This window comes from Styela clava, chromosome 2, assembly GCF_964204865.1.
Source record: "Styela clava chromosome 2, kaStyClav1.hap1.2, whole genome shotgun sequence".
NCBI classification, from domain to species: domain Eukaryota; kingdom Metazoa; phylum Chordata; class Ascidiacea; order Stolidobranchia; family Styelidae; genus Styela; species Styela clava.
Genome location: NC_135251.1, coordinates 17,872,850 through 17,895,861, shown reverse-complemented (window position 1 = coordinate 17,895,861; position 23,012 = coordinate 17,872,850). Strand labels below are relative to the sequence as shown.

At 36.3% G+C, this 23,012-nt stretch overlaps 1 protein-coding gene across 2 annotated transcripts in view; it reads left to right on the top strand.

Annotated features, from left to right (window-relative positions):
- Positions 1 to 23,012, top strand: part of LOC120335429 (uncharacterized) — a 73,110-nt gene that overhangs the window by 35,867 nt on the left and 14,231 nt on the right. For both annotated transcript variants that reach the window (XM_078109643.1, XM_078109644.1), the window contains 57 exons: positions 2 to 157; positions 743 to 898; positions 1,037 to 1,192; positions 1,401 to 1,556; positions 1,735 to 1,890; positions 1,974 to 2,132; positions 2,212 to 2,367; positions 2,617 to 2,772; positions 2,941 to 3,090; positions 3,291 to 3,446; positions 3,557 to 3,712; positions 4,061 to 4,216; positions 4,418 to 4,573; positions 4,767 to 4,922; positions 5,103 to 5,258; positions 5,660 to 5,815; positions 6,071 to 6,226; positions 6,442 to 6,588; positions 6,948 to 7,103; positions 7,478 to 7,786; positions 8,032 to 8,187; positions 8,543 to 8,701; positions 9,175 to 9,327; positions 9,643 to 9,798; positions 9,982 to 10,137; positions 10,454 to 10,609; positions 10,776 to 10,934; positions 11,317 to 11,487; positions 11,747 to 11,902; positions 12,061 to 12,219; positions 12,374 to 12,529; positions 12,747 to 12,902; positions 12,988 to 13,143; positions 13,307 to 13,465; positions 13,599 to 13,754; positions 14,271 to 14,426; positions 14,651 to 14,806; positions 15,002 to 15,160; positions 15,312 to 15,467; positions 15,700 to 15,843; positions 15,973 to 16,131; positions 16,455 to 16,610; positions 16,765 to 16,914; positions 17,206 to 17,361; positions 17,706 to 18,017; positions 18,267 to 18,425; positions 18,698 to 18,853; positions 19,167 to 19,322; positions 19,525 to 19,677; positions 19,761 to 19,916; positions 20,121 to 20,276; positions 20,862 to 21,035; positions 21,167 to 21,325; positions 21,566 to 21,721; positions 21,876 to 22,187; positions 22,368 to 22,523; positions 22,840 to 22,995. In XM_078109643.1, coding sequence (XP_077965769.1) covers positions 2 to 157; positions 743 to 898; positions 1,037 to 1,192; positions 1,401 to 1,556; positions 1,735 to 1,890; positions 1,974 to 2,132; positions 2,212 to 2,367; positions 2,617 to 2,772; positions 2,941 to 3,090; positions 3,291 to 3,446; positions 3,557 to 3,712; positions 4,061 to 4,216; positions 4,418 to 4,573; positions 4,767 to 4,922; positions 5,103 to 5,258; positions 5,660 to 5,815; positions 6,071 to 6,226; positions 6,442 to 6,588; positions 6,948 to 7,103; positions 7,478 to 7,786; positions 8,032 to 8,187; positions 8,543 to 8,701; positions 9,175 to 9,327; positions 9,643 to 9,798; positions 9,982 to 10,137; positions 10,454 to 10,609; positions 10,776 to 10,934; positions 11,317 to 11,487; positions 11,747 to 11,902; positions 12,061 to 12,219; positions 12,374 to 12,529; positions 12,747 to 12,902; positions 12,988 to 13,143; positions 13,307 to 13,465; positions 13,599 to 13,754; positions 14,271 to 14,426; positions 14,651 to 14,806; positions 15,002 to 15,160; positions 15,312 to 15,467; positions 15,700 to 15,843; positions 15,973 to 16,131; positions 16,455 to 16,610; positions 16,765 to 16,914; positions 17,206 to 17,361; positions 17,706 to 18,017; positions 18,267 to 18,425; positions 18,698 to 18,853; positions 19,167 to 19,322; positions 19,525 to 19,677; positions 19,761 to 19,916; positions 20,121 to 20,276; positions 20,862 to 21,035; positions 21,167 to 21,325; positions 21,566 to 21,721; positions 21,876 to 22,187; positions 22,368 to 22,523; positions 22,840 to 22,995 — 9,378 coding nt within the window. The remainder of the gene's footprint in view (position 1; positions 158 to 742; positions 899 to 1,036; positions 1,193 to 1,400; positions 1,557 to 1,734; positions 1,891 to 1,973; positions 2,133 to 2,211; positions 2,368 to 2,616; positions 2,773 to 2,940; positions 3,091 to 3,290; positions 3,447 to 3,556; positions 3,713 to 4,060; positions 4,217 to 4,417; positions 4,574 to 4,766; positions 4,923 to 5,102; positions 5,259 to 5,659; positions 5,816 to 6,070; positions 6,227 to 6,441; positions 6,589 to 6,947; positions 7,104 to 7,477; positions 7,787 to 8,031; positions 8,188 to 8,542; positions 8,702 to 9,174; positions 9,328 to 9,642; positions 9,799 to 9,981; positions 10,138 to 10,453; positions 10,610 to 10,775; positions 10,935 to 11,316; positions 11,488 to 11,746; positions 11,903 to 12,060; positions 12,220 to 12,373; positions 12,530 to 12,746; positions 12,903 to 12,987; positions 13,144 to 13,306; positions 13,466 to 13,598; positions 13,755 to 14,270; positions 14,427 to 14,650; positions 14,807 to 15,001; positions 15,161 to 15,311; positions 15,468 to 15,699; positions 15,844 to 15,972; positions 16,132 to 16,454; positions 16,611 to 16,764; positions 16,915 to 17,205; positions 17,362 to 17,705; positions 18,018 to 18,266; positions 18,426 to 18,697; positions 18,854 to 19,166; positions 19,323 to 19,524; positions 19,678 to 19,760; positions 19,917 to 20,120; positions 20,277 to 20,861; positions 21,036 to 21,166; positions 21,326 to 21,565; positions 21,722 to 21,875; positions 22,188 to 22,367; positions 22,524 to 22,839; positions 22,996 to 23,012) is intronic.

The following is a 23,012-nucleotide window of genomic DNA, read 5'->3' as shown; positions in this document are numbered from 1 at the left end:
GGCTTGTCCATTCTGGTCTGAATGGAGTCAATACAGTTCTTGCTCAGTGACATGTGGCGGAGGATCTAGAGTTAAAGCTCGTGTTTGTGTTTATGGAAAAGCTGGATCAGCTGGTTGCATTGGTGTCGAAGAAGAAGACGAGCTATGCAATCTAGAGGTTAGAAGGAATATTGTGATCGATTTTGAGCAATCACTCAAAAATAATTTTTTGGTATTTTTTAATATTCACCACTGTCAAAATTGTACGAAAAGTAATGAAATGATTTTATCTGTTTTGGTCATATCTCAGACAACCCTAAAAGGAGAAGGTAAAACGTCGTCAGATTGGAGTTTAGGTATAAACTTCGTAGTAGATAGGATAGAATAGGATTTTACATATTTATCCCGGGGGAGAGGAAAGCCGATAAGACGGCTTATCCAGATGGCGAACCACGGCCTCTCGTCCGGTTACCATTCCAAGTCGGGTATATGGGATTAGTTTTACTGTATTGTGTTTTCGGAAGCATGGACTTGGTGGTGGAGGAAGCCGTAACCGACCAGCGGTTACGTGAACCACCCAACGACGGTGAAGAGTCCAGCAATCCTCTCGCACATAACCATCCCTGCATGGGATTCGAACCTGCGAACCCACGCAGAGTGATTAGAGGTGCGATGGCGAGCGTATTCCTAACGCTTAGCCCGTTGAGCCACACCGCCGCGCCGCAAGTAAAACAGAGTTTCGCCAATATTTTTGATTTTTCAGGATTGTCCCGTTTGGACACTATGGACAACATGGTCGTCTTGCAGCTTGACATGTGGAGGCGGAGTTACCAGGCGAAGCAGAAAATGCGAATATGGATTCATGGGACAAATCGGTTGCCTGGGAGGTGATGACCAAATGGAAGACTGTAACGAACAAGTAAGTATAAGATACAATGATGAATATTATTCTATACCATTGATCATGCCATGTTTACACAGGACAAATAATCAAATTTAACTTCCAGTTAAAAGGGAACAATAATTCTTACTATTGCTTTGATATTATTCATTTCAGCCTTGTCCAACTCTTAGCGATTGGTCAGAATATTCACAATGCAGCAGCACATGCGGACGGGGTGAGCGTATAAGAAGTCGAATTTGCATTGGTGGTTCTTTTGGACAAATTGGATGTATTGGACAAGAGACTGACATTTCAGAATGCATTGAAGGAGTAAGACTTGTATTGATACCTTTGGACATCTGATGTTGCCTTTGTTCTGTTAGCATTGAATTACTTAAAATTAATTTTGTTTATACAAATTACATTTCAAATAAACTCAATAAAAATCATGGTGTATTGTTATTCAGATAAATTGACTTTCTATGTAAGCACACCAAAGGTTCAAAGTCTCAATGTTTCATTTCATTGCTATTTGCAGAATTGTGCGTTCTTCACTGATTGGTCACCTTGGACTGACTGCAGTGCAACTTGTGGTGTTGCTACAAGAAGTCACATACGAACATGCAAAAATGGACTTCAAGGAGATCCAGGTTGTGAAGGAGAGACGAGAGAAGAAGAAATATGTGAATTACTCGTGAGTGAAGCGTAATATATTTGTTGGATAGGCTAGATTCTTGTATTTATTTAAAACCATTTTTCTATTGTTGAGGGAAAAAATATCTGCTTCTCATTAGGGTTCTTAGCATTATTCAAGTAAGTATACAATGTGTGTAATAAACTAAGAATTCTCATAAACGTTTTCTCCCTTGTAGGGTTGTCCATTCTGGTCAAGGTGGACTAACTGGGGCGAATGCAGTGTACCATGTGGTGGAGGAATCCGATCTCACTCCAGAGTATGCGTTGATGGTAATATTGGTGATGTAGGATGCGAAGGACCCGCATTTGAAGAAGACTTCTGCAACGGATATGTAAGTTCAGAATCAGTACTGTTTCAAATTTGTAGATCTTTTTCATTTTTCATCGACTAAATATCATTCATTTGCATTACTAGGCATGTCCATACCACTCAGAATGGGGTCCATACGGCCCCTGTTCGGCATCATGCGATGGCGGCGTTCGATCTAGATCAAGAGCTTGTTTGAATGAAATGGCGGATCAAGGTTTGACTTGCGAAGGAGACCTTTCACAAATTGAAGTTTGCAACAGTGATGTAAGATTTAAATACTTATAGTTTTGAAACGACAATGTTTAGTCCATAACGCCATTTTAACTGTTTTTGTATCCTACAGCAATGTGCTTTCTGGGAAAATTGGTCTTCTTGGGGTGATTGTAGTGCAGAATGCGGTTCTGGATACAGATCAAGATCTAGAGTGTGTAATGGTGGACAAGCAGGAGAACCAGGTTGCCGCGGAAAACGTGTCGACGAGGAGATTTGTAATCTTCAGGTAATATTTATGGGTCTTTACAACTCTCTTGGGAGTAACGTAGGGTAAAATAAATCTTTCATCTTTTATTTTTTTTAAATCAGCGTTTTTCCGCTCAAAAATAAACTTTTTTGATTGTGTGAAGTTCGCATTTTAGTAATATTGTATGCCAATGTCGGTATTAACTGTGACATCGAAAAAATTGATATCTAGAAACACTATCACCGCCAGGATTTTGTGAAATAAAAAAAATTCCTCAATCTTTAACAGCCCTGTCCAAAATGGGATAATTGGACAAGTTGGGGCAGTTGCAGTGTATCATGTGGCCGTGGTTTAAGAAGTAGATTCAGAGCATGTGATGGAGGTGATGCTGGTACATTGGGTTGTAGAGGAGATACAGAACAAATCGAATCATGCGTCACAGGAGTAAGAAATTTATTTTTTCAATATTCTAGACTCAACTGTGTCAAAACAGAATTTCGTATGTGGTTATTGGTTAACTATGATGTTGCTTCTATGATGCATATAATCATATTTTATTATTTACTGATTGCTTAAATTTAAAAAAAAAATTCTTATTATTTCCAATCATAGTTCTGTTCTTACTATGATGAATGGAGTGTCTGGCGTGCATGCAGTCAAACTTGCGGCGGAGGTGTAAGAGAAAGGACTAGAAATTGTATTGGCACAGGACTCACCAGATGTGTTGGACCAAATGTCGATAGACAGAACTGCAACTCCAACGTAAGTTTATTCTAAGATAAATGGTCCGTATTCACAATTCCAATAAGTGTTTGCTTTAATGGATCTCTGAAACATGTGTGTGAGGGATTGGCTAAAGGTTCATCATTTTGGAGTAAAATTCAATCTTCAAAGTATATTTATATGTGAAAACTATATTACGTGTTATTGCAATCCAGCTTATGTTTTTTAATGCATTTCAGCCATGTCCAGAATGGCAAGACTGGACTGAATGGACAGATTGTTCTACAACATGTGGTGGTGGACTCCGCTCCAGAGAACGAATTTGCATAGGTGGAATACCAGGCATGGTTGGTTGTGAAGGAGAACCTAGAGAAGAAGATTTCTGTAATGGACAGGTAAAAAATTATATTTAAAAGGGAATTATTGAATGGCAAATGTAAAATTATTGTACGAATTGTTATAGGGTTTTTATGTGTTTTTTACAAAAACATTCAAACTCTTACAGGCATGCTCATATTGGTCATCCTGGGGACCGTTTGGTGATTGCTCAGCGACATGTGGTGTAGGAAGACAAACCAAAACTAGAAGATGTATTTCTCCACTCGGACTTGAAGGATTCTGTTCTGGTGATCCACGAGTATCTATCGACTGCAATGTCCATGTAAGTAACTCATATAACTATAAATAGGCGCACAGATATTGCTTTTTTGGCAATAATTTCAACTGAACTTAATTACAATACAGTTCGATACAACGCTGCTTGGCAGTTCTGCATTTTAAACTTTCATAATAAATATATATTTTCAAAATTGGTTGAAATTTTGAACTCGCCTTTTTAAACCTGATGGATAACATAATCCTTGGCTGATAATCAAAGAGTGTTGGCTAATCAGAAATACCTATATTACCTATACCTTAAAACAAATTCCTTCAGGTTTGTTTTTTTGTGGCTTAACCCAACAAAACTATGTGTAGGTTGTACATATTTATATGTTTGCAATTTTTACAGCCATGCCCATCTTGGTCATTATGGGAGGAATGGTCTATCTGTAGTGTGTCGTGCGGTTCCGGATTCCGATACAGAGAACGGTTCTGTAACGACGGACATGCGGGAGATGTTGGTTGTGAGGGTGCCAGACGACAAGATAGCGATTGTAACAGTCAAGTAAGAAATGTTTTTCTTGTAATAAACCTGGCCTAATATCAGTCGTATCTCTATTGTTTTTCATTTCTATTTGAATCTTATAGCCACAATGTAATATGGTTGCCTGTTTAAACTCAAATGTGACCCGTATTTCAAGTTTTATAGCAAACACTTTTCCTTCATTTAATCTCTAATCTAAATATTATATTTTTTTTAATACAGCAATGCGTATTCTGGAACATTTGGTCACAATGGAGTGAATGTAGCGTTGATTGTGGACAAGGTGTTCGCACTCGATTCAGATCTTGTGCAAATGGTGAAATTGGCGAACCTGGCTGCAAGGGAGATAGTGAGCAAGAAGACTCTTGTACCAGAGGAGTAAGTCTTTTTTCTCCAATTCAAATCATTGCATCACATTTTTTTGGCCATGAAAAGTTTACTCTCGAATAAATGTCATTAAATCTTGGAAGTCTATTGGGATATAAAAATAGGATTTAGTCGTTTTATTCTCGTTACTATATATATATATAAATATATATATATATATAGCATTTTCTTTGCTTACTTTCAGAACTGCCCGTTCTGGAGCAACTGGAGAACTTGGTCTGGTTGTAGTGAGACCTGTGGTGGAGGAGAACGTACAAGATCTAGAAGATGTATTAATGGTGTTGCTGGAGAAGAAGGCTGCACAGGAGATTTCCAAGAAACAGATATTTGTAATATTGAGGTAAACTAAATTATTTCAAAAACTGTTATAAAATAATAAATTTTCTTTCATAATTTAATCTTTTCACGGCAAAAAAAAACATTTTCAGTTTAATAATATGTAGACTAGATTGTTTTGAGAAATCCATTTATAGTCCGTGTTGTATTTATCAAACAATATGAATGTTTTTGTTTACTCCAGGACTGTCCATTCTGGGCTCAATGGGGCGAATTTACTGCATGCTCAGTCAGTTGTGGTGGGGGAATCCGCCGTCACACAAGAGTTTGTATAAATGGGGATCCCGGCGATTTTGGTTGCGGGGGATCAAATTCTGAAGAACAATACTGTAATGGTCATGTAAGTAGTTTTTTCCTATGTTTTAATTTCGTAAATAATTCGGAAATAATAAGTATTCCCAAAGCCATTATTAGTCTATATTAGACAATATCATTTTATAGGGCACTTACTTTGATGTTTTAAGACTTGCAACCGAATGAAAACTTTATAAATTTCTACTACTCTACTAAATTTTAAACTGATGGTATTCGTTCTAACTTATTGGAATGTTGGTATATCATATCAAGTCTTGTCCATACATATCGGTCTGATCTGACTATTGTGCTGGCCTATTTTATAGGTTATTTGCCCTGTCCTGACTTGCAACCTGAATAACACCTTATTAATCTCTGCTTGTTAGAATTTTAAACTGAAGTTATTATCTGTCCTAACTTATCGGTGTGTTGTTATAACAATTTCAGTCATGTCCATACATATCGGCCTGGTCTGCCTATGGCGCTTGCTCAGTCACCTGTGGTGGTGGAGTTCACCAGAGAAGCAGAAAATGCGTCAATGGTGATTTTGGCAATGTAGGATGTATTGACGAGGAATTTGACTTCGGAGATTGCAACGAACAGGTATACAAAATTTGTATTTTTAAAATTAAATATATCACGGAATTGGAAACTTTCGAACCAATTATTTATACCTTCATAAGTGTTATCAATTAAAGGCATTCTGGAGGTTGACCACATGAAACTTTTCACACAGATGTGTCTTCTTTACATCTGAGTGGAAGCGCGTGATTTTTATCAAATTTTCTCAAATATGGATTAAGATATTTAACTTATGTTAACAACTTGATACTGATACTAACAAAATTTGTTCAAAAGTCTTGCCCGCAATGGAGAGAATGGACTGAATGGTCTGTATGTGATAGACGATGTGGTGGAGGCTCAAGAGAAAGAAGAAGAACTTGTGCTAATGGCAAACCTGGTGAAGTTGGTTGTGAAGGCAGAGTTATGCAAAGTGAAATTTGTAACGTTGAGGTAAGAAGGCTGAGTCGAAGCATCTCTAATACAATATATATAAAAAATCCATGTCATAAAATCTAAATGAAAGATATCCCTCCATATCTAAGTGCTATTAATTTTAGCTACCAACTTCAGATTTGCAATTTGTATAGTCGTTGGGTATTTCAAAGGAATATCAATAAAGCATATTACAAATTTATCACTTCAAATATTTTCGTTTTTTCCAATAGCCATGTCCTGGATGGACCGAATGGGAATCTTGGTCTGGATGCAGTGTACGATGTGGAGGCGGCATCAGAACAAGAGTACGAGTATGCGCCGGAGACGCTGACTACTGTCTTGGACCAGACACTATTGAACAATCATGCAACCCAAGGGTAAGAATTTTTTCTTTGTCTATCGAATAATCTTGCTATTGTTATTGCCAGTGTTCAAGTCACATCAATACAAGTCCACTACAATCGTAACGCTATGTATTTTATTCAGCAACAGTGTCATATCGGGGATGAAAATTTAACATAATTTAATTGGCAACTGTAATTAGTGAACTCATATTATTACAAAAGTATTTTTAATGGATTTTTATGATCAAAACAGTCATGGATAAATTCCGTGCAATGTGTACATCGTTGCCAACTTTGTTTTTCTGAATATTTTCCCATTTAAAAATTATTTTTTTGGTAATATTTTATCATATTTGTCATATAAAATTTGTATTCTATTTTTTCAATTGTAGATCTGTCCATCTTGGGCATCTTGGCAGTCATGGTCAGAATGTTCTTCATCCTGCGGTGGCGGTATTGCAACACGAACAAGAGTTTGCCTCAACTCTTTACAGGGAGAATTCAACTGTGATGGCGACACCGACGAGATAATACCATGCAATTCTGATGTAAGTTAATAATTATTATTTCAATAAGTTTGCAATGCCTATCGAAATTGAAAAAATCTTGGAGGGTAGGAAAGTCAGGAAGATGGCTCAATCATAACTGTTATGACAGCAGGCCTTGAGGCTTTGCGTTTTCGTCCAGGTCAGATATGTTATAATTCAAGTAGTCCTCTCAGATATGTAGGATTAAGATGGTGGAGTAATCGACAAGCAGTTACGTGAACCATACTGTGTCCATGGGAATCCCATCAATCCGCATGTACACAATCGTCGTCAGTAAATTGAATCTGCAAGCCGATTTGTTGTAGAGCACAAAGAGATATGAAAAAGTAAAACTCATTGTAAAATATTGTATTGAATTGCAATTAATTTTTCAGGCTTGTCCAGGCTGGAGTCTCTGGGAATCATGGAGCGAATGTACTCGCACATGTGGCGGTGGATCTCAAGCCCAAACAAGAGAATGTATTAATGGTCGTGTCGGAGTTGACTGCCGTGGCGCCAGACAGAGAACGCAAGAATGTAATTCTGATGATTGTGCCGTTTGGTTGCAATGGGGAATATGGAGCTCTTGCTCGGCCTCGTGTGGTAAAGGCACAAGAACAAGATCCCGAATTTGTTCACGAATGGACAATGGTGATTTCATGTGCGAAGGCCCTGCTAGCGAGGAAGTCATGTGCATAGAAGGAGTAAGCAAAGAGTTTCATATTTATTTTCTTTATAACTCTCAAATAATAATAGTATAACATAGAGATATCATCCTTTAAGCAAATTTGTGTGTTATTTTTGAAGCTAATTGTTTTGATCTAAAAGCAATACAGATCAATATTCAACTTTTCAATTATCTACGTTTTATGCATCGAACAATAAAGAAATGAGTCACTTTTCTAACTGCTTTATAATTATTTAACGATATATTCCTATTTAATTTCAGAACTGTCCATACTTGACCGAATGGACAAACTGGAGTGACTGTGATGTAACTTGCGGTTCGGGTACCAGGCGACGAGATAGAGTTTGTGTTAATGGAGTCTTGGGCGAACCAGGATGTGATGGACCGGACGCAGATTTTGAAGATTGTGCATTCAATGTAAGTAATGGGACATTTTGTATTCATGGTACTGTTTTTCATTTTTCTTGAAGTTTTAGTAACTCTAGTAACAATATCTTCAAAAAAGATTTTAGGTTTCTAAAACAGATTAAATTTAAAATCGAATCCCCAATCACCATCTTGCTAAGACATAGATATGATTGAAAATCTAGCGAATGAATGATAATTAAATTAGAATCAAAATATCCAGCAAGTACGCAATCACTCTCCAGACTTCGCTTTCGGTAGCTTGGCTGCAAGATATTTTTAATTTCATATTCATACTACTCCAACATTTCATGATTTATTGATGCATATGCAACATAATTAATATTTATTCATGTATTTAATTCAGGGCTGCCCAACATGGACCAGTTGGACCCCATGGGGTCTCTGCAGTAATGAATGTGGTGGTGGAGTTAGATCAAGATCAAGAGTATGTATGGCCGATGGTGAAGAAGCACCTGATGGCTGTAGAGGAATTGACACTATGGGAGAACTCTGTAACCAACAGGTTTGCTTTTACTTCATATTGACTGAAAGTCGTAGACAGGCGTCCCAGACTTCCAAAATGCACTACAAGTCTCTGGCTGCTTTTTCAAACATCTTTCTCTGAACAAGGCCTGTATAAGTATCCATTGATATAAATTGAGATATATATTGCGTGATATGGGAAAACACAGAGTTTTTTTAACAACAGTAATATTTTGCTGACGCCAGCTACTCATATGAATTTCTCGACAGTCGACACATTCCCCAAAAAAGCTACAAAATTGTTTCACCAAATTTTTTATATCAATTGCCATCGCAAAAATCAGACTAAGTACATATTGGTACAAAATAAAACTAATTTCACACAAATTCCAATGTTGGAAATGTCAACCAACCTTGTTATTAAATAACTGTATGTTCACAAATAAATTTCCACCTATTTTCCAAATTATGTTTGTTGTCATCTTTTTATCACAAGATTATTCACTTTTATAGCTCTGTCCAAGATGGTCTGAATGGTCTGATTTTGGTACCTGCAGTGCAACATGCGATGGTGGCCAAAGGATACGATACAGAACATGTATTAATGGCTTACCAGGAGTGGGTTGCCCTGGACGTCCTACGTCAACTGAAAGTTGCAGCGAAGATGTAAGATGTTATATTCGATTCATATAGTAGAAAATTGAATATGCATGTTAAATATTTGAAGCCAAGTAAATAGAAACAGTTTTCAATCAGATATATAAATCTGGACAATATCTAATAATCAGTATTGTGAATATGCTGTCAATACCAAATATTGGGAAAATGATTATTTTCAATATGTAGACAATGTGAAAGTTTTGGAAAATGAGGTTAAAGGGGCTGTAATGAGTAATAGTTAAGAACATTTTGACTATTCATATTGGAATAAAAATAGAATATTTATAGAATAATGGAATTCATTTTATGCGTCACTTTCAGCTTTGTCCAACATGGACATCATGGACAGAATGGTCGGCATGCAGTGTGTCTTGTAACGGTGGTATCCATGTCCGAACTAGACAATGTAGTGGTGGAGATCCAGGAGTTTCAGGCTGTCTAGGATCCACAATTCAACAAAGAGCATGTAACCTAAATGTGAGTTTTACATTACAATTTTATATTCTATTTACTGTGTACCAAATACTAACCAATGTATTGGGTTTAACAAATGAGACAGTAGGTACCGGTATTCTAAAACTTCAGCTAAAATCGATGTTTACCAATAACTTATCATACATAATTTATTATAATTCAACTTTATGTTATTTTGATATTCAGGGTTGTCCATTCTGGTCTGTATGGAGTGGATACGGTGCTTGCAACGTTACCTGCGGAGGTGGTGAACGCTCCAGAAGACGCATGTGTATCAATGGTGAACCAGGAAGTGATGGTTGTTTCGGATCATCAACTGATTCAGCTCTCTGTGACTTGCCAGTAAGTGTTTTGTAGCTAGCTAATTATTTTAAACTCGTCAAAATATTGACAACAAATAGGATGAAGACCCAAGGAAATTGCCAAAACTTGAAATGAAGTTTGAACATGCGAAATAAATTGACTGCAATACATTAAAACGGGGCTTTAATCTTGTGAGCATGGTGATAATACACGCCTGTGTCATACACGCAGAAGCAGTGGAAGGGTGTTTGATGTAATGTTTCCTTAAAGTACTTGTGAAAATTTCATTATTATTTAAACATATCTACAGCAATAGTTACAAATTGTCCAATGACTAAAATTTTGTTTATCATAGCCATGTGCCAGCTGGACACCATGGGGACAATATCCAGAATGTCCTGTTACCTGCGGCGGATCACAACGTATCAGAAGAAGAACATGTGTTGGAGGTATTGCAGGTGCTTTTGGATGTGAAGGACCTTCTTCCATGTCTATAGATTGTAATATATTGGTAAGTAAATTTTATGCAATGGATGTAGTATAAGGAAAGCCTCATTTCACCAATGCCAAACACAATGTTTTCTATCTCTTTCGAATTGCACATTTCTTTTACACAATGTTTAAATCTAAAAGTAAAATGAAATATCTTTTCAAATTTCATTCGTTATACTTTTCAGCCATGTCCATCGTGGTCATTATGGGAAAATTGGAGCGAGTGCTCAGCAGACTGTGGAAGTGGACGTCGAACTAGGCAGAGAATTTGTCGGAATGGTGCTGTAGGAGATCGTGGTTGCACTGAGGGTGGATTAGTTGATTATCAAACTTGTAATGAAGATGTGAGTAATTTACAATTTAGGTTCTAGACCAGGGGTGAACAAGGTTTTTGAACCATGTATGTTTGACAAAAAAAATAAACATTTTATGAACAATATTCACAGTGTACAAAAACGAAAGTGGAAAACAATAAGCCTCGCGCTAAAAAAAAAATTTAATTACAATCTCAACAAATTCCTTGAGCTATTTTTTAGCCGAAACATCAAAATTTGGTTTTACTTTGTTTGTGGCCGCATCGGGCGGGCCAGGTTGAATTACTCAACAGGCCGGTCATAATAGTATAGTAAATATTCTTGATAGTTGACTTTTAAACATGAATAATATGATAAATATAAGGTTTCCATGTTGAATCATTTCATAATACTTTTACTTTATTTTATTCAGCGCCCTTGCCCAAGTTGGTCAACATGGGGAAGTTGGAGTTTCTGTAGTGCCAGCTGTGGACAGGGTTCCAGATCAAGAGAACGTATATGTCTCAACATTCTCGATGAAGATGATTTTACTGAATCTTATTGTCCAGGAAGTCCTATTGATATGGCAACATGTGTTGAAGGGGTAGGTTCAATTTAATTTTTTTGATCAGATTCATCTTTTGACTGGAGCAGGCTAGCTTGTAATTTCATGTGATTTCTCAGGCTACATACTCAACTTTAATATAAAAAAAACAGTAGTTTATCTGAATATCATTTTAGCTGTAGTAGCATTAGTCAATTTTTCTTCAGTTTCATCCACCAAGAATTGTTCAGATCGTTTCCCTTAACTATTGATAATAACATCAGTAGAACCATTATATAAATAAATTTTGGATTTTCAGTTTTGCCCGTTCTACGCTGAGTGGGGAACATGGTCTGAGTGTACTCAATCATGTGATGGAGGCACAAGACAAAGATTCAGAAAATGTGTCAACGGTGATGAAGGAGATGATGGATGTTTGGAATCATCTACTGAAACACAGACTTGCAACAATGATGTAAGTGCAGTTTGAAATTGAGTTCGACTCGAATCATGAGTTGATCTCAGAATGTAAGACTGATATGTAAAGTATAACTTTTTCATATAATTTTCAATAAATTGTTATGTTATCATTCATATGATAGCTTGATAATTATGTACTAATTTCAATTTCAGGGTTGTCCTATCTGGTCACAATGGACTGAATGGGCTTCATGCACAGTTTCTTGTGGTGGAGGTATCGCACTCAGATCTCGATCGTGTTTGACATTTGACTCTGCTGGAAATGATCTATGTCGAGGATCTGGCATTGATGAACAATATTGCAATGGCGGAGTAAGTTTAAAATTTGTGATATTGATGATACCAATTTTTTTCTAAGTTTTTGCAGTATACCTGCCTTTAATAAGTTTGAATAAATTTGTCCACTATGTGTAATATTTTCCTGAATGATATTAGTATTAACTAATTTAAACATATTCTAATTCAGGCATGCCCATACCTGTCTGCTTGGTCAAGATGGGGTCAATGTAGTGCAAGATGTGGCGGAGGATTCCGAGTTTCAACCAGATTCTGTATCAATGGTGAAGAAGGAGAAGATGGTTGCTTTGGATTGCTGACAAGAGAAGAAGCATGCAATGAACAGGTATGTGTATTAAACTTTCCATACAGACAGTTTCAACATGAGTTTGGGCAAAATAAATTTCAAAAATCAATTGTATTGAACAACATTCGTATTTAACTTGACAAATGTATTTATCTATTAGTACGATGCATGCATGGTATGTGATACCGAATATATACAAAATATATCTTATACTTTTTTTCTCAACTTCTAAACAATGAAATAATTTTTTTTGTAGGCCTGTCCCATATGGAATGCCTGGAATGCATGGTCTGAATGTTCTAGCCCATGTGGAGGTGGAGTGCGTAACAGGTTCAGATCTTGTGTTGTTGAAGGCCTCAGTGCTGTATACTGTGATGGTCCATCTGAAGACTCTCAGATTTGTAACAACCAGGTTAGCTATTTTTTTGATATTCCTATTAAAATTTTTGAACGTGTAATTATTCATTGATATTTAATGTTGTAATATGAAATTTCAGGACTGTGTCACTTGGACTTTATGGAGCTCCTGGACAGACTGTGACGTCACATGTGGGAGAGGAAATCGCGTAAGATCACGAACATGTGACAGAGATGCTGACGGTGAATTCCTTTGCCCAGGAGAATTCTATGACTCAAGAAGTTGTATTGAAGGAGTAAGTACTTCAAATTTAATATATTTGTGAATTAGATAAGTAGACCAAAAATGAAACAATGTCCTTTATGTTCCAAATCATTGCTGTAGAATAAATATATACTTTTAATGGCACTTTTCTTTTTGTTCCGAAATTTATATGCATGTTACTCTTTCTTCTGAAGCTTTGTCCATACTGGGATGAATGGACTAGCTGGACAGACTGCAGTACCACATGTGCTGCAGGCGAAAGAACCAGAATTCGTCGTTGCGTCAACGGTGATGTGGGAGAAGAAGGATGTGAAGGCAGTGATTCGGAATCTGGAGCATGTAACGAAAATGAGGTTTGTTTACATTAAGTTTGGCTTTAATTATTTGTCACTAGGTCACTTTTTGGATATGTATTTTAATGACACTGTGATCTTCCCAATTTCACTTTTTATTGAACCTATATAATCATCTTAACTTTCTAATCAGCTGTGTCCATTCTGGACTGAATGGAACAATTGGAACAGATGTAGCTTGCCGTGTGGTGGTGGAGTGAGAACACGATCAAGATTCTGTGAAAACGGACTACCTGGTGATATTGGATGCTTCGGAATTTCCAATGAAAGGGAAATGTGTAACAATAGAGTAAGTATATTTTATATATCTCCTTTTTAAAATAAATTGGGATTTTATTCTACTACTCTAAATGAAAGTGTTTCTATTTTTATCTTCAGTAAATGTGTTTTAAAATTATCGGACGACATTTTTGTAAACAAAAAACACATGCACAATTCTGACAACAATTTTGATTTTGTAATTTAAACCTTGGTTCAATGTTTAACTCTTAGCTCAAATATGGCCCAATGTAATCATGGATGTTCATGATATAAAGTTAAGAATATTTACACACACATAATTTGATAATCAATATGATTTGGCATACACAAAATAAATCTAATTCGACAGATGTGTAATATCTATCCAAAACTATGGTAGATAGCGAGGTAGAGTAAAGAGTGTGAATTACTGGCAGTGTGAAGGGTCATTTAATAATTTATGTTTTATTATATGCTTTTTTATCTTTTACATTTTTCCAAGCACAATATTACTGCATTTAACATGTAGTCTGAATTATAATTTCAACATGCTTATTTCATTTAGGCGTGTCCATTTATGTCCCAATGGGGAGCTTGGAGTCAATGTGATCGTACTTGTGGTGGAGGAAGTTACTCAAGGACAAGAGTGTGTGTCAACGAAGGTGACGACACACTTTCATGTGAAGGAACCACAACGCAAACTACAGACTGTAACTTAATGGTAAATATATAGCTTTCATTTTTGTACAAAGTGGTACAGGCACAAAGTGGACCTATGGATAGTTGCTAAATAAACCTTGTTCTTTTTGTTGTTGTTGTTGCCATGATTATTGTGGCTAGAAAAACTGGGAATTTCGAATTTTCAGTACTCAAAGATGGAAGAAGGAGCCAGAAGGCTTTCTAGAATATCATTTTATATTTTAATTTGTTTTTCTGCGATTTTAGCAATGTCCAATCTGGGAAGAATGGTCAGCATGGTCAACATGCAGTAGATCGTGTGGAGGTGGACGAACACAGAGGTTCAGGACATGCAGTTTTGGTCTTCCTGGTGATGCTGGATGCGACGGTGACTACTACGAAATACAAAATTGCAACATTGATGTGAGTTTATATTCCATTTCTTTTTTATCATAGATCCACATAGTATCCCTTTATTATTTTTTTTCTGTATGTTTTACAATCTGTCATTGTATATTAGAAAATTTAGGAAATTAGGAAATTTAGTAGCAACTACTCCAGCTTGCACATCATTTAGTTATACATTTTGTATTATATTATAATATTTTTTTACTACAGCAATGCGCACACTGGGCAACATGGACCTTATGGAGCAGATGCAGTGTATCTTGTGGTGTAGGCACATACACTAGAGAAAGAATTTGCTTGAATGAAGATGTTGATCAGGGACGAACATGCCCTGGAGACAGTCAAGAAACTGATGCTTGCACCGCTGGAGTGAGTATTGATATTTGTTTGATACATTGTCACAAAGCAAAGTAGCTTCAGTTGCTTTTTAGTTTGTTCTCTGTTCACTCATAACATTGTTAATATATTTCTCTTGTTTGAGGGTAAGAATATTTATTTATTTTTTTATTTTCTGTGGCAGGATTGTCCATTCTGGTCCAATTGGTCTGACTGGTCAGATTGTAATGCACCATGCAATGGTGGACTTCGCAAGAGAAATAGGAACTGTGTGAATGGGTATGTTGGACAAGGTGGTTGTGTCGGACGAAGAGAGCAATCTGAAGTCTGCAATGACGAGGTAATTATTTTAAGAAAAAAGTTTATGAATAGCTTGAATTCTATTTTTTAATATCTAAATGCTATATTTCATTTGAATTACAAATATATTACTCAAAACGGCCACATCTGCCTTAAGTTTGTGCATTTGTCTGAAAATCCTATGGTAAATGATAATTCTACAATGCAATTAAACGTATTGAATTATTATCTTATTTACATGTTAAACAATTTATATTGTAAATTTTTTGCAGGCATGTCCGTCATGGAGTGGATGGTCATCATGGGGAAGTTGTTCTGAACCATGTGGATTAGGAATAACTATGCGCACACGTACCTGTAGTGGACCATTTGGCTGTTCTGGCGACACCTCCGAAGAAATGGAATGCTTCATCAGGGTATGATGTTACTCACATTTTGCATCATTCATGTACAACTATATGAGATCACATAGACAAATGTTTCAATTGCAGTTTTGCATACATCGCTGTTATATCTACCACAATATCTTTATCTCTGTTTTCTAGGCATGTGCTTCATGGTCATCATGGGGCAGATGGTCAAGATGTTCAGAACGATGTGATGGAGGAATTTCAACAAGATCTAGAATATGCTTCAACTCTGGTGGTGACACATCAGCATGTGGTTCAGAAAGTGCTACTCAACAACAACCTTGCAATAGCTTGGTTAGTGGTTTTTAGAATATAAATATGTCAGTGTTAAAGGAAATATGACTCATGCCTGAAAGTTTAATGCCAAGCATTAATAATTGTTATTAAATTTAGAAGTAGAATCATTGCCTATTGGCTATTCAATCACTTTTGGTTAGCTTTTTGACTTTGTAATAATGATACATGCACTTGGATGCTTGGAAAGAGTTGAGATGAAGTGTCCGGATAAACTAATCATGAGCCGTTCATGTTTGAAAAACTAGACCAAATTATTCCAGAAATAATTTCATTATAAATATTTTCACAATAAATGTATAATATTCACTCTTATATCATAGCCATGTGCAAGATGGTCAGATTGGTCTGAATGGTCAGACTGTGACGCTCAATGTGATGGAGGATCACAAACCAGATCACGAACTTGTATTGGTGGCACTGTCGGTGATATTGGATGTCGTGGACGAAGAAGACAGAGCAGAGGATGCAATGAAGGCGTAAGTATAAGTGCATTTTTTCTAAAATTTGAAATGTTACTGTTGAGTAAATTATCAAATAAAAAATAGCAGGACACGCTTAAGTTCGATGTGTACTGAATCCGATATTGGGGATCGTGTTAAGTTATGTTTCCTTAATCTAATTTTTTTTCAGGAATGTACTCACTGGTCTGCATGGAATTCTTGGTCAATCTGTGATGTAGAATGTGGACGAGGAACTAGATCAAGATCCAGAACTTGCATTGAAGGAGTTTTTGGTATATGTGAAGGTGAAGCAGACGTGACAGAGTCTTGCTTTGTTGGTGTAAGTAAATATTTATAACCTGGTCTGTTTTAAGTGGTGAGATAACTAACTAAATCAATAGGCTTCTTTATGTAGAATGACACAGATACAGAAATTCTTGTGTATTTTAATTTCTGTAGTATGTGTGACATATTTGTTTATGAAAATATATGGTTGACACAAAATATCATTATTACACTATGTCATTTGTGCTCATTGTGTGGTTGAAATTTGGGAGTTGAGTATCGTATGTAACATCCCATGCTATTGGACTCCGATAAGTTGAATTTATAAATATTATCAATACTTTAGCAATGTGCTTCTTGGAACGATTGGGCACCATGGACTTCTTGTTCTGCATCATGTGGCAGTGGATCTAGAACTCGTAGACGAGGTTGCATGAACGGAATTGCTGGCGAGGAAGGATGTGAAGGCGCTGACTCAATGTCTGCATCTTGCAACAATCAAGTAAGAATTGTTTGTATTTTGAAATTTAGACAATAAGCTATCAAGACTGATTGATTCGAAACAGTCCTATGCTTCCTAGTTTGCTGATAAGTCATCAAAATGATCAATGTTAAAATAATTGTCCTCACTACAGACAGCCATGGTTCTTTCAAATTTTATCAAATTTTATCTGAACATTAAGCTTTAACAATGCTTTGTATCAGGTACTGATATCGAGTAGCTACTATTTCTGAAACTTATTGGACGAGGAAATGTAGATGGGGTTTGAACCCAAAATCTGCGAAGCCCAAATTTAAAATTGATTGCCAGTATTCTGGTAACAAGTTTTTTTTTATACATCGTAGCCTTGTCCAGCTTGGTCATCATGGTCCAACTATACTGAATGTTCTGAACCATGTGGTGGTGGACTGAGACGACGATCTAGAACATGTATATCTGGAGAGATCGGTGACTTTGGATGTCAAGGAGCTGCAGTTCAACAGAACTTCTGCAACGGGAGAGCATGTCCATTCTTCTCAAGTTGGGGAGCATGGAGATCGTGCAGTGTGTCATGCAGTGGGGGATACCGTGTAAGAGAAAGAATATGCATTAATGGATTCCAGGGACAAATTGGGTGTGATGATCTGCTCTTCCAACAAGAAGATTGCAATATGCAGGTAATGGTAGTAACTAGCTATCATCGTTAAGGACTGCAGTTTTTAATATGTTACTATTGTACATGCATCCTATTAACAGGCTTACAACGTGGATATATTCACAGTAACTTTATATTTATCAGCATCAATAATTTACTGCTGGAACATTGTTTGCTAAATATTTGAAAGGAATGAGAGGACACTAATTGTGATTAATATGAGAATTATCACTTATAGATCTTTTTTAACAACATTTTTCTTATAATTCAGAGTTGTCCTGCATGGGGAAGTTGGACAGATTGGGGAGTTTGCTCTGCTGATTGTGATGGCGGATTTGAAACAAGAACTCGTATCTGTATTGGTGGATATGCTGGCCAAGATGGATGTAACGAGGGAACAACTAGACAACAAAGACCCTGTAATTCTCAGGTATGTTTTGCCACATAAGCCACATAAAGGCTGTAGGACATTTTAGTTAGATGATAACAGTCATTTTATTATGATAAAATTTTGTGGAAACCATATTTGAATATAAGGGACAGAGATGTTTGTATGTGGAATAAGGTGTCTCAAAATATTTCGTAAAAGTTCACTCATAACCATCATGAAAGTTGTGTCTTCTCTTCTGTATTGGCCCCTGTGAGAGTCATAAATCAATGGTGACAAACTTATTTTATCTATTTTTTTTTATCTTGAACTAGGCATGTGCCTTCTGGCAAGACTGGGTATCTTGGTCAAGATGTAGTGTAGATTGTGGAGTCGGTCAAAGAACAAGATCAAGAGTTTGTTTCGGTGGCGAACCAGGTTCTAGAGGTTGTATTGGATCTGCTACTGCGACTGAAGAATGTACTCGTGGAGTAAGTAAAAATATTTACTGTATTGAAAATCGATGAATTTGTCTAAAATAAGGAAATAGTATAAAGAGTCTGTTTTGGAAGGAACACTTTCATTAAGGTATTAGTCATGGGAATGGAGCCCATGATCTCGAACCTTGTTAAAGTAGTTAAACCCAAACACCATAACACGAATGACCATGAATATCATAGTTTGTTACAATATCGAAGTATTCGACTGTTAAGTCGAGTCAATCCTTTATGTCCAATTTTTACGTGTGAATCAAATATATAATCTTTGTCAATTATATGATATTCTAACTTTTTGCATTATCAGCAATGTGCCTTCTGGGCTGAATGGAGCAACTTTGGTGACTGCAGTGTATCCTGCGGTGGAGGAGTTCAATATCGCAGCAGAAGATGCATCAACGGAGCTGCTGGTGGACCTGGATGTCTGGGATCATCAAGTGAAATAATTGAATGTGCAGATGTGGTAAGAACTCCTTCATTTCGCTACTCACCGTATGTCTATGAAATCAAGTCTGTTCTACAATAACTGTTGATTTTAATATTGAATTGAATAAAACATCAACTTTGGGACACATTTTCAACTGGCTTCTCCATCAACAAATTTAAATTTAAACTCTTCTATTTTTATTCTACTTTCAATTTCTCATAATGTTTTATAATCTCAGGACTGTCCAACATGGAGCAGGTGGTCAGACTGGACATCGTGTAGTGTATCTTGTGCAGGAGGGTTAAGATCAAGAACAAGAACTTGCACAGGAGCAGATGGACCAGAAGCATGTAATGGAGAATTCAGAGAAGAAGAATTTTGCAATGGAAACGTAAACAATATTGAATTGAATTAATACTGATTTAGATATTCTTTTTAACGTTCCATCAATCTATTTATTTTATTATTACACAGAGATGTCCAGAATGGTCTAATTGGAGTATATGGGCAAAATGCTCTGCAACTTGTGATGGTGGAGTCACCTCCAGAACACGTATTTGCGTCGGAGGAAGCGTTGGTGACTTGGGTTGTATCGGAGATACTATGGAAACTGACTCATGTAATAATGATGTAAGTTGAATTTCATAACAAACTACTATGAACATTGTAATATAAGCAAATTCCAAGTAAATATTGAAAGAATTGTTCATAGATCTACTCCCTGTCTCCAACAAATTTCAAGTTGATATAAAAGAAGAATGTACTTTCTTCAAATGAAATCTTGTTTTTCAAGCTTCATCTGGCACAGATATTGTAATAATTTTTTTTTCACAGGACTGTCCTGTCTTCTCATTCTGGTCAACATGGACCACCTGTAGCACCTCATGTGGTCGCGGAACACGTACTCACACAAGAGTGTGCCTCAACGGATTGGCAGGAAGTTTGGGCTGCGATGGACCACTCTCTGAATCCGAATTGTGTAATCCACAGGTACAGTATTGCACCAGTTTATTCTTAATGTTTATGATAATATAATATTGCACTTGATTTGCATTTGATTTAGGTGTCGCTGACACGTTAACTTTATAGTTTTTTGCAGCTCCTCGTCTATTGCAGTCAAATTATTGTACGTCCGTTATTTTTTTCTCTCAATTGATTTATTTTTACAGTTTATTTGTACAATTTTACATGCACGACGGAAATATATATCTGAATCTGAATTCACAGGTCTCATGTAACTGGCATAAAATTTAAAGCTGCTGTCAATATTACGGTCCAATATGCATTTTACAATATGCATCAGAATGAAGATTAACATCATATATCCATCCCTACTCCAAGTCAATTGAGTGGAATTGCTTTGTGTGTATGCGACATTTCAAATTTTTCAATCCGAATTTACGTGAATAACACAGCAAATTTCAAACATCTGATATACTTTTAATACTATTTGTAGTTGGGAATATGTTGATTTCTGTAGTCATGAACACAAAACTTGAATTCAAAAATAGCCAAATTAGACCTATTTCATTATAAAAATTTCATTTTGGTAATGAGTGAATTTATAAATTCCAGGATTGTCCTTCTTGGGCCGATTGGGCTTCTTGGTCATCATGCAGTACAACATGTGGAGCAGGAGATCGAACAAGATTCAGAACTTGTGTTCAAGCAACCTCTGATGGCTCTGAAGTTATTTTATCTGACGATTGTGCAGGTTCAGAATCACAAGTGGAACTTTGCATAGAGGGAGTAAGTATTGTACAGATCTCAACTGATTATACTGCGATATCCTAGAATCTAGATGTTTAAATTTGATATTATATCATTAGTAATTACATCCTATATTTTCATGACGTAACCTACAATTTTGCAACAAACAGAGTTGTCCATACTGGATGGAATGGTCATCCTGGTCAGGATGCTCAGTAACCTGTGGAGAGAATGGTAGAAGAACACGTACAAGATTCTGTGTTGGAGGAGATGAAACTAACGATGGATGTGATGGACCATCAACTGATTCAGAATCTTGTAATGAACTTGTAAGTACAGATCATGCAATTCAGTACATGTTAATTGGTCTCATTTTGCTGAAAAGCACGAAACTGCAATTTATCATCGAAGTTCAATTTTAGAAAGGTTGTTCGACCTTTAGCATGATAAATTTATTGCATTAAAGCATTTAAAGACCTCTCAATGTAATTATCTGTTTTTGTAGTGATAAAAATTTATTAAATTCATTTTTATTATCATGTTAATATCATGTTCAATTTCATTTTCAGGATTGTCCGTTCTGGTCTGAATGGACTGCATTTACTGAATGTGACGTCACATGTGGTGGAGGAAAGAGAAGTCACACTCGTATATGTTTGAACGGCAAAGCAGGAGATGTTGGTTGTGTTGGACCCACATTTGAAGAATCATTCTGCAATGGACAGGTTGGTCATCATTTTGTTTCACTGTACCGTATAACCTAATTGGCCGTATTATACTGTATAGTTTATACTGAATTTACCATATTTACCAATGATTTTCCATTATTTTGTATTTTGTTTTATGATAATTTCATCAAAACTATATGAAATATTTCAGGCTTGTCCCTTCTGGAGCAAATGGTCGGCTTATGGAGAATGCTCGCAATCGTGTGGAGGTGGTGAACACACAAGACAGAGAACTTGTATTGGTGGCGAAATCGGAGACGCTGGCTGCCAGGGTCTAAATATATTTACAGATGCTTGCAGTGTGAGACCTTGCCCAATATGGACAGACTGGACCTTATGGACAGAGTGCAGCAAGACCTGTGGATCTGGAGTCAGATATAGGTCAAGATCATGTGAATTTGGAAGAGCTTATGAAGATGGATGTCAAGGATCTATGGATGAGAGCGAAGCATGTAGTGTACAGGTGAGAAAAAAGCTTATAAAGTAATGTTATGGTTAACCATGTAACTTAAACAAGTTATTAAAATTGATTTCGATCTCAGCGAGGAAAGCAAATGATTCCGATTAAGGTATAATATGTGAAAAATAATCCCATTCATCATTAATGATGTGTTTCACTGATTTTGTATTCTCCTACTTTCAGGCTTGTCCTATATGGTCTGCTTGGTCAGAATTTGAACCATGCAATGTTGGATGTGGTCGCGGATCGATGACAAGAACAAGGACATGTATCGGTGGATTGGTTGGTGAACTTGGATGTCTTGGACCAGCTTCTGATACAGAAGATTGCATTGCTGGTGTAAGTTTATATGTATTTTGTAGTGGTCACAAACTTCAGCCTTGACAAGTAACAGATGTCTTTCTTATAAACATCTTTAAAAAATACATCAAAAACTATGAATTTTAATGCTCATTTCTTTGAAATTATCTGATCTAGGTATCTGAAAGATTATTTCATAAGTAAGCGTTGACTAATATTTTATGAGGAAATAGAAGTCTTTCTACTGCCACTTTCTTTTATTGTTAGAAAACAATCAAGTTTGAGTTGTATAATTTTGTTACATTCAATCTATTTGTATATATCAATCTGATATTCAAAATATTTTTTATCTCAGGCATGTGCATTCTGGTCCGAATGGGGAATATTCAGTTCTTGTTCTGTATCATGTGGTGGAGGAACCAGACAACAGACCAGAAGATGTGTTAATGGTAAAATTGGTGATACTGGCTGCGAAGGAAGAGATAGCAGAGTATCAGAATGTAATGATAGGGTAAGAATAATAAATAC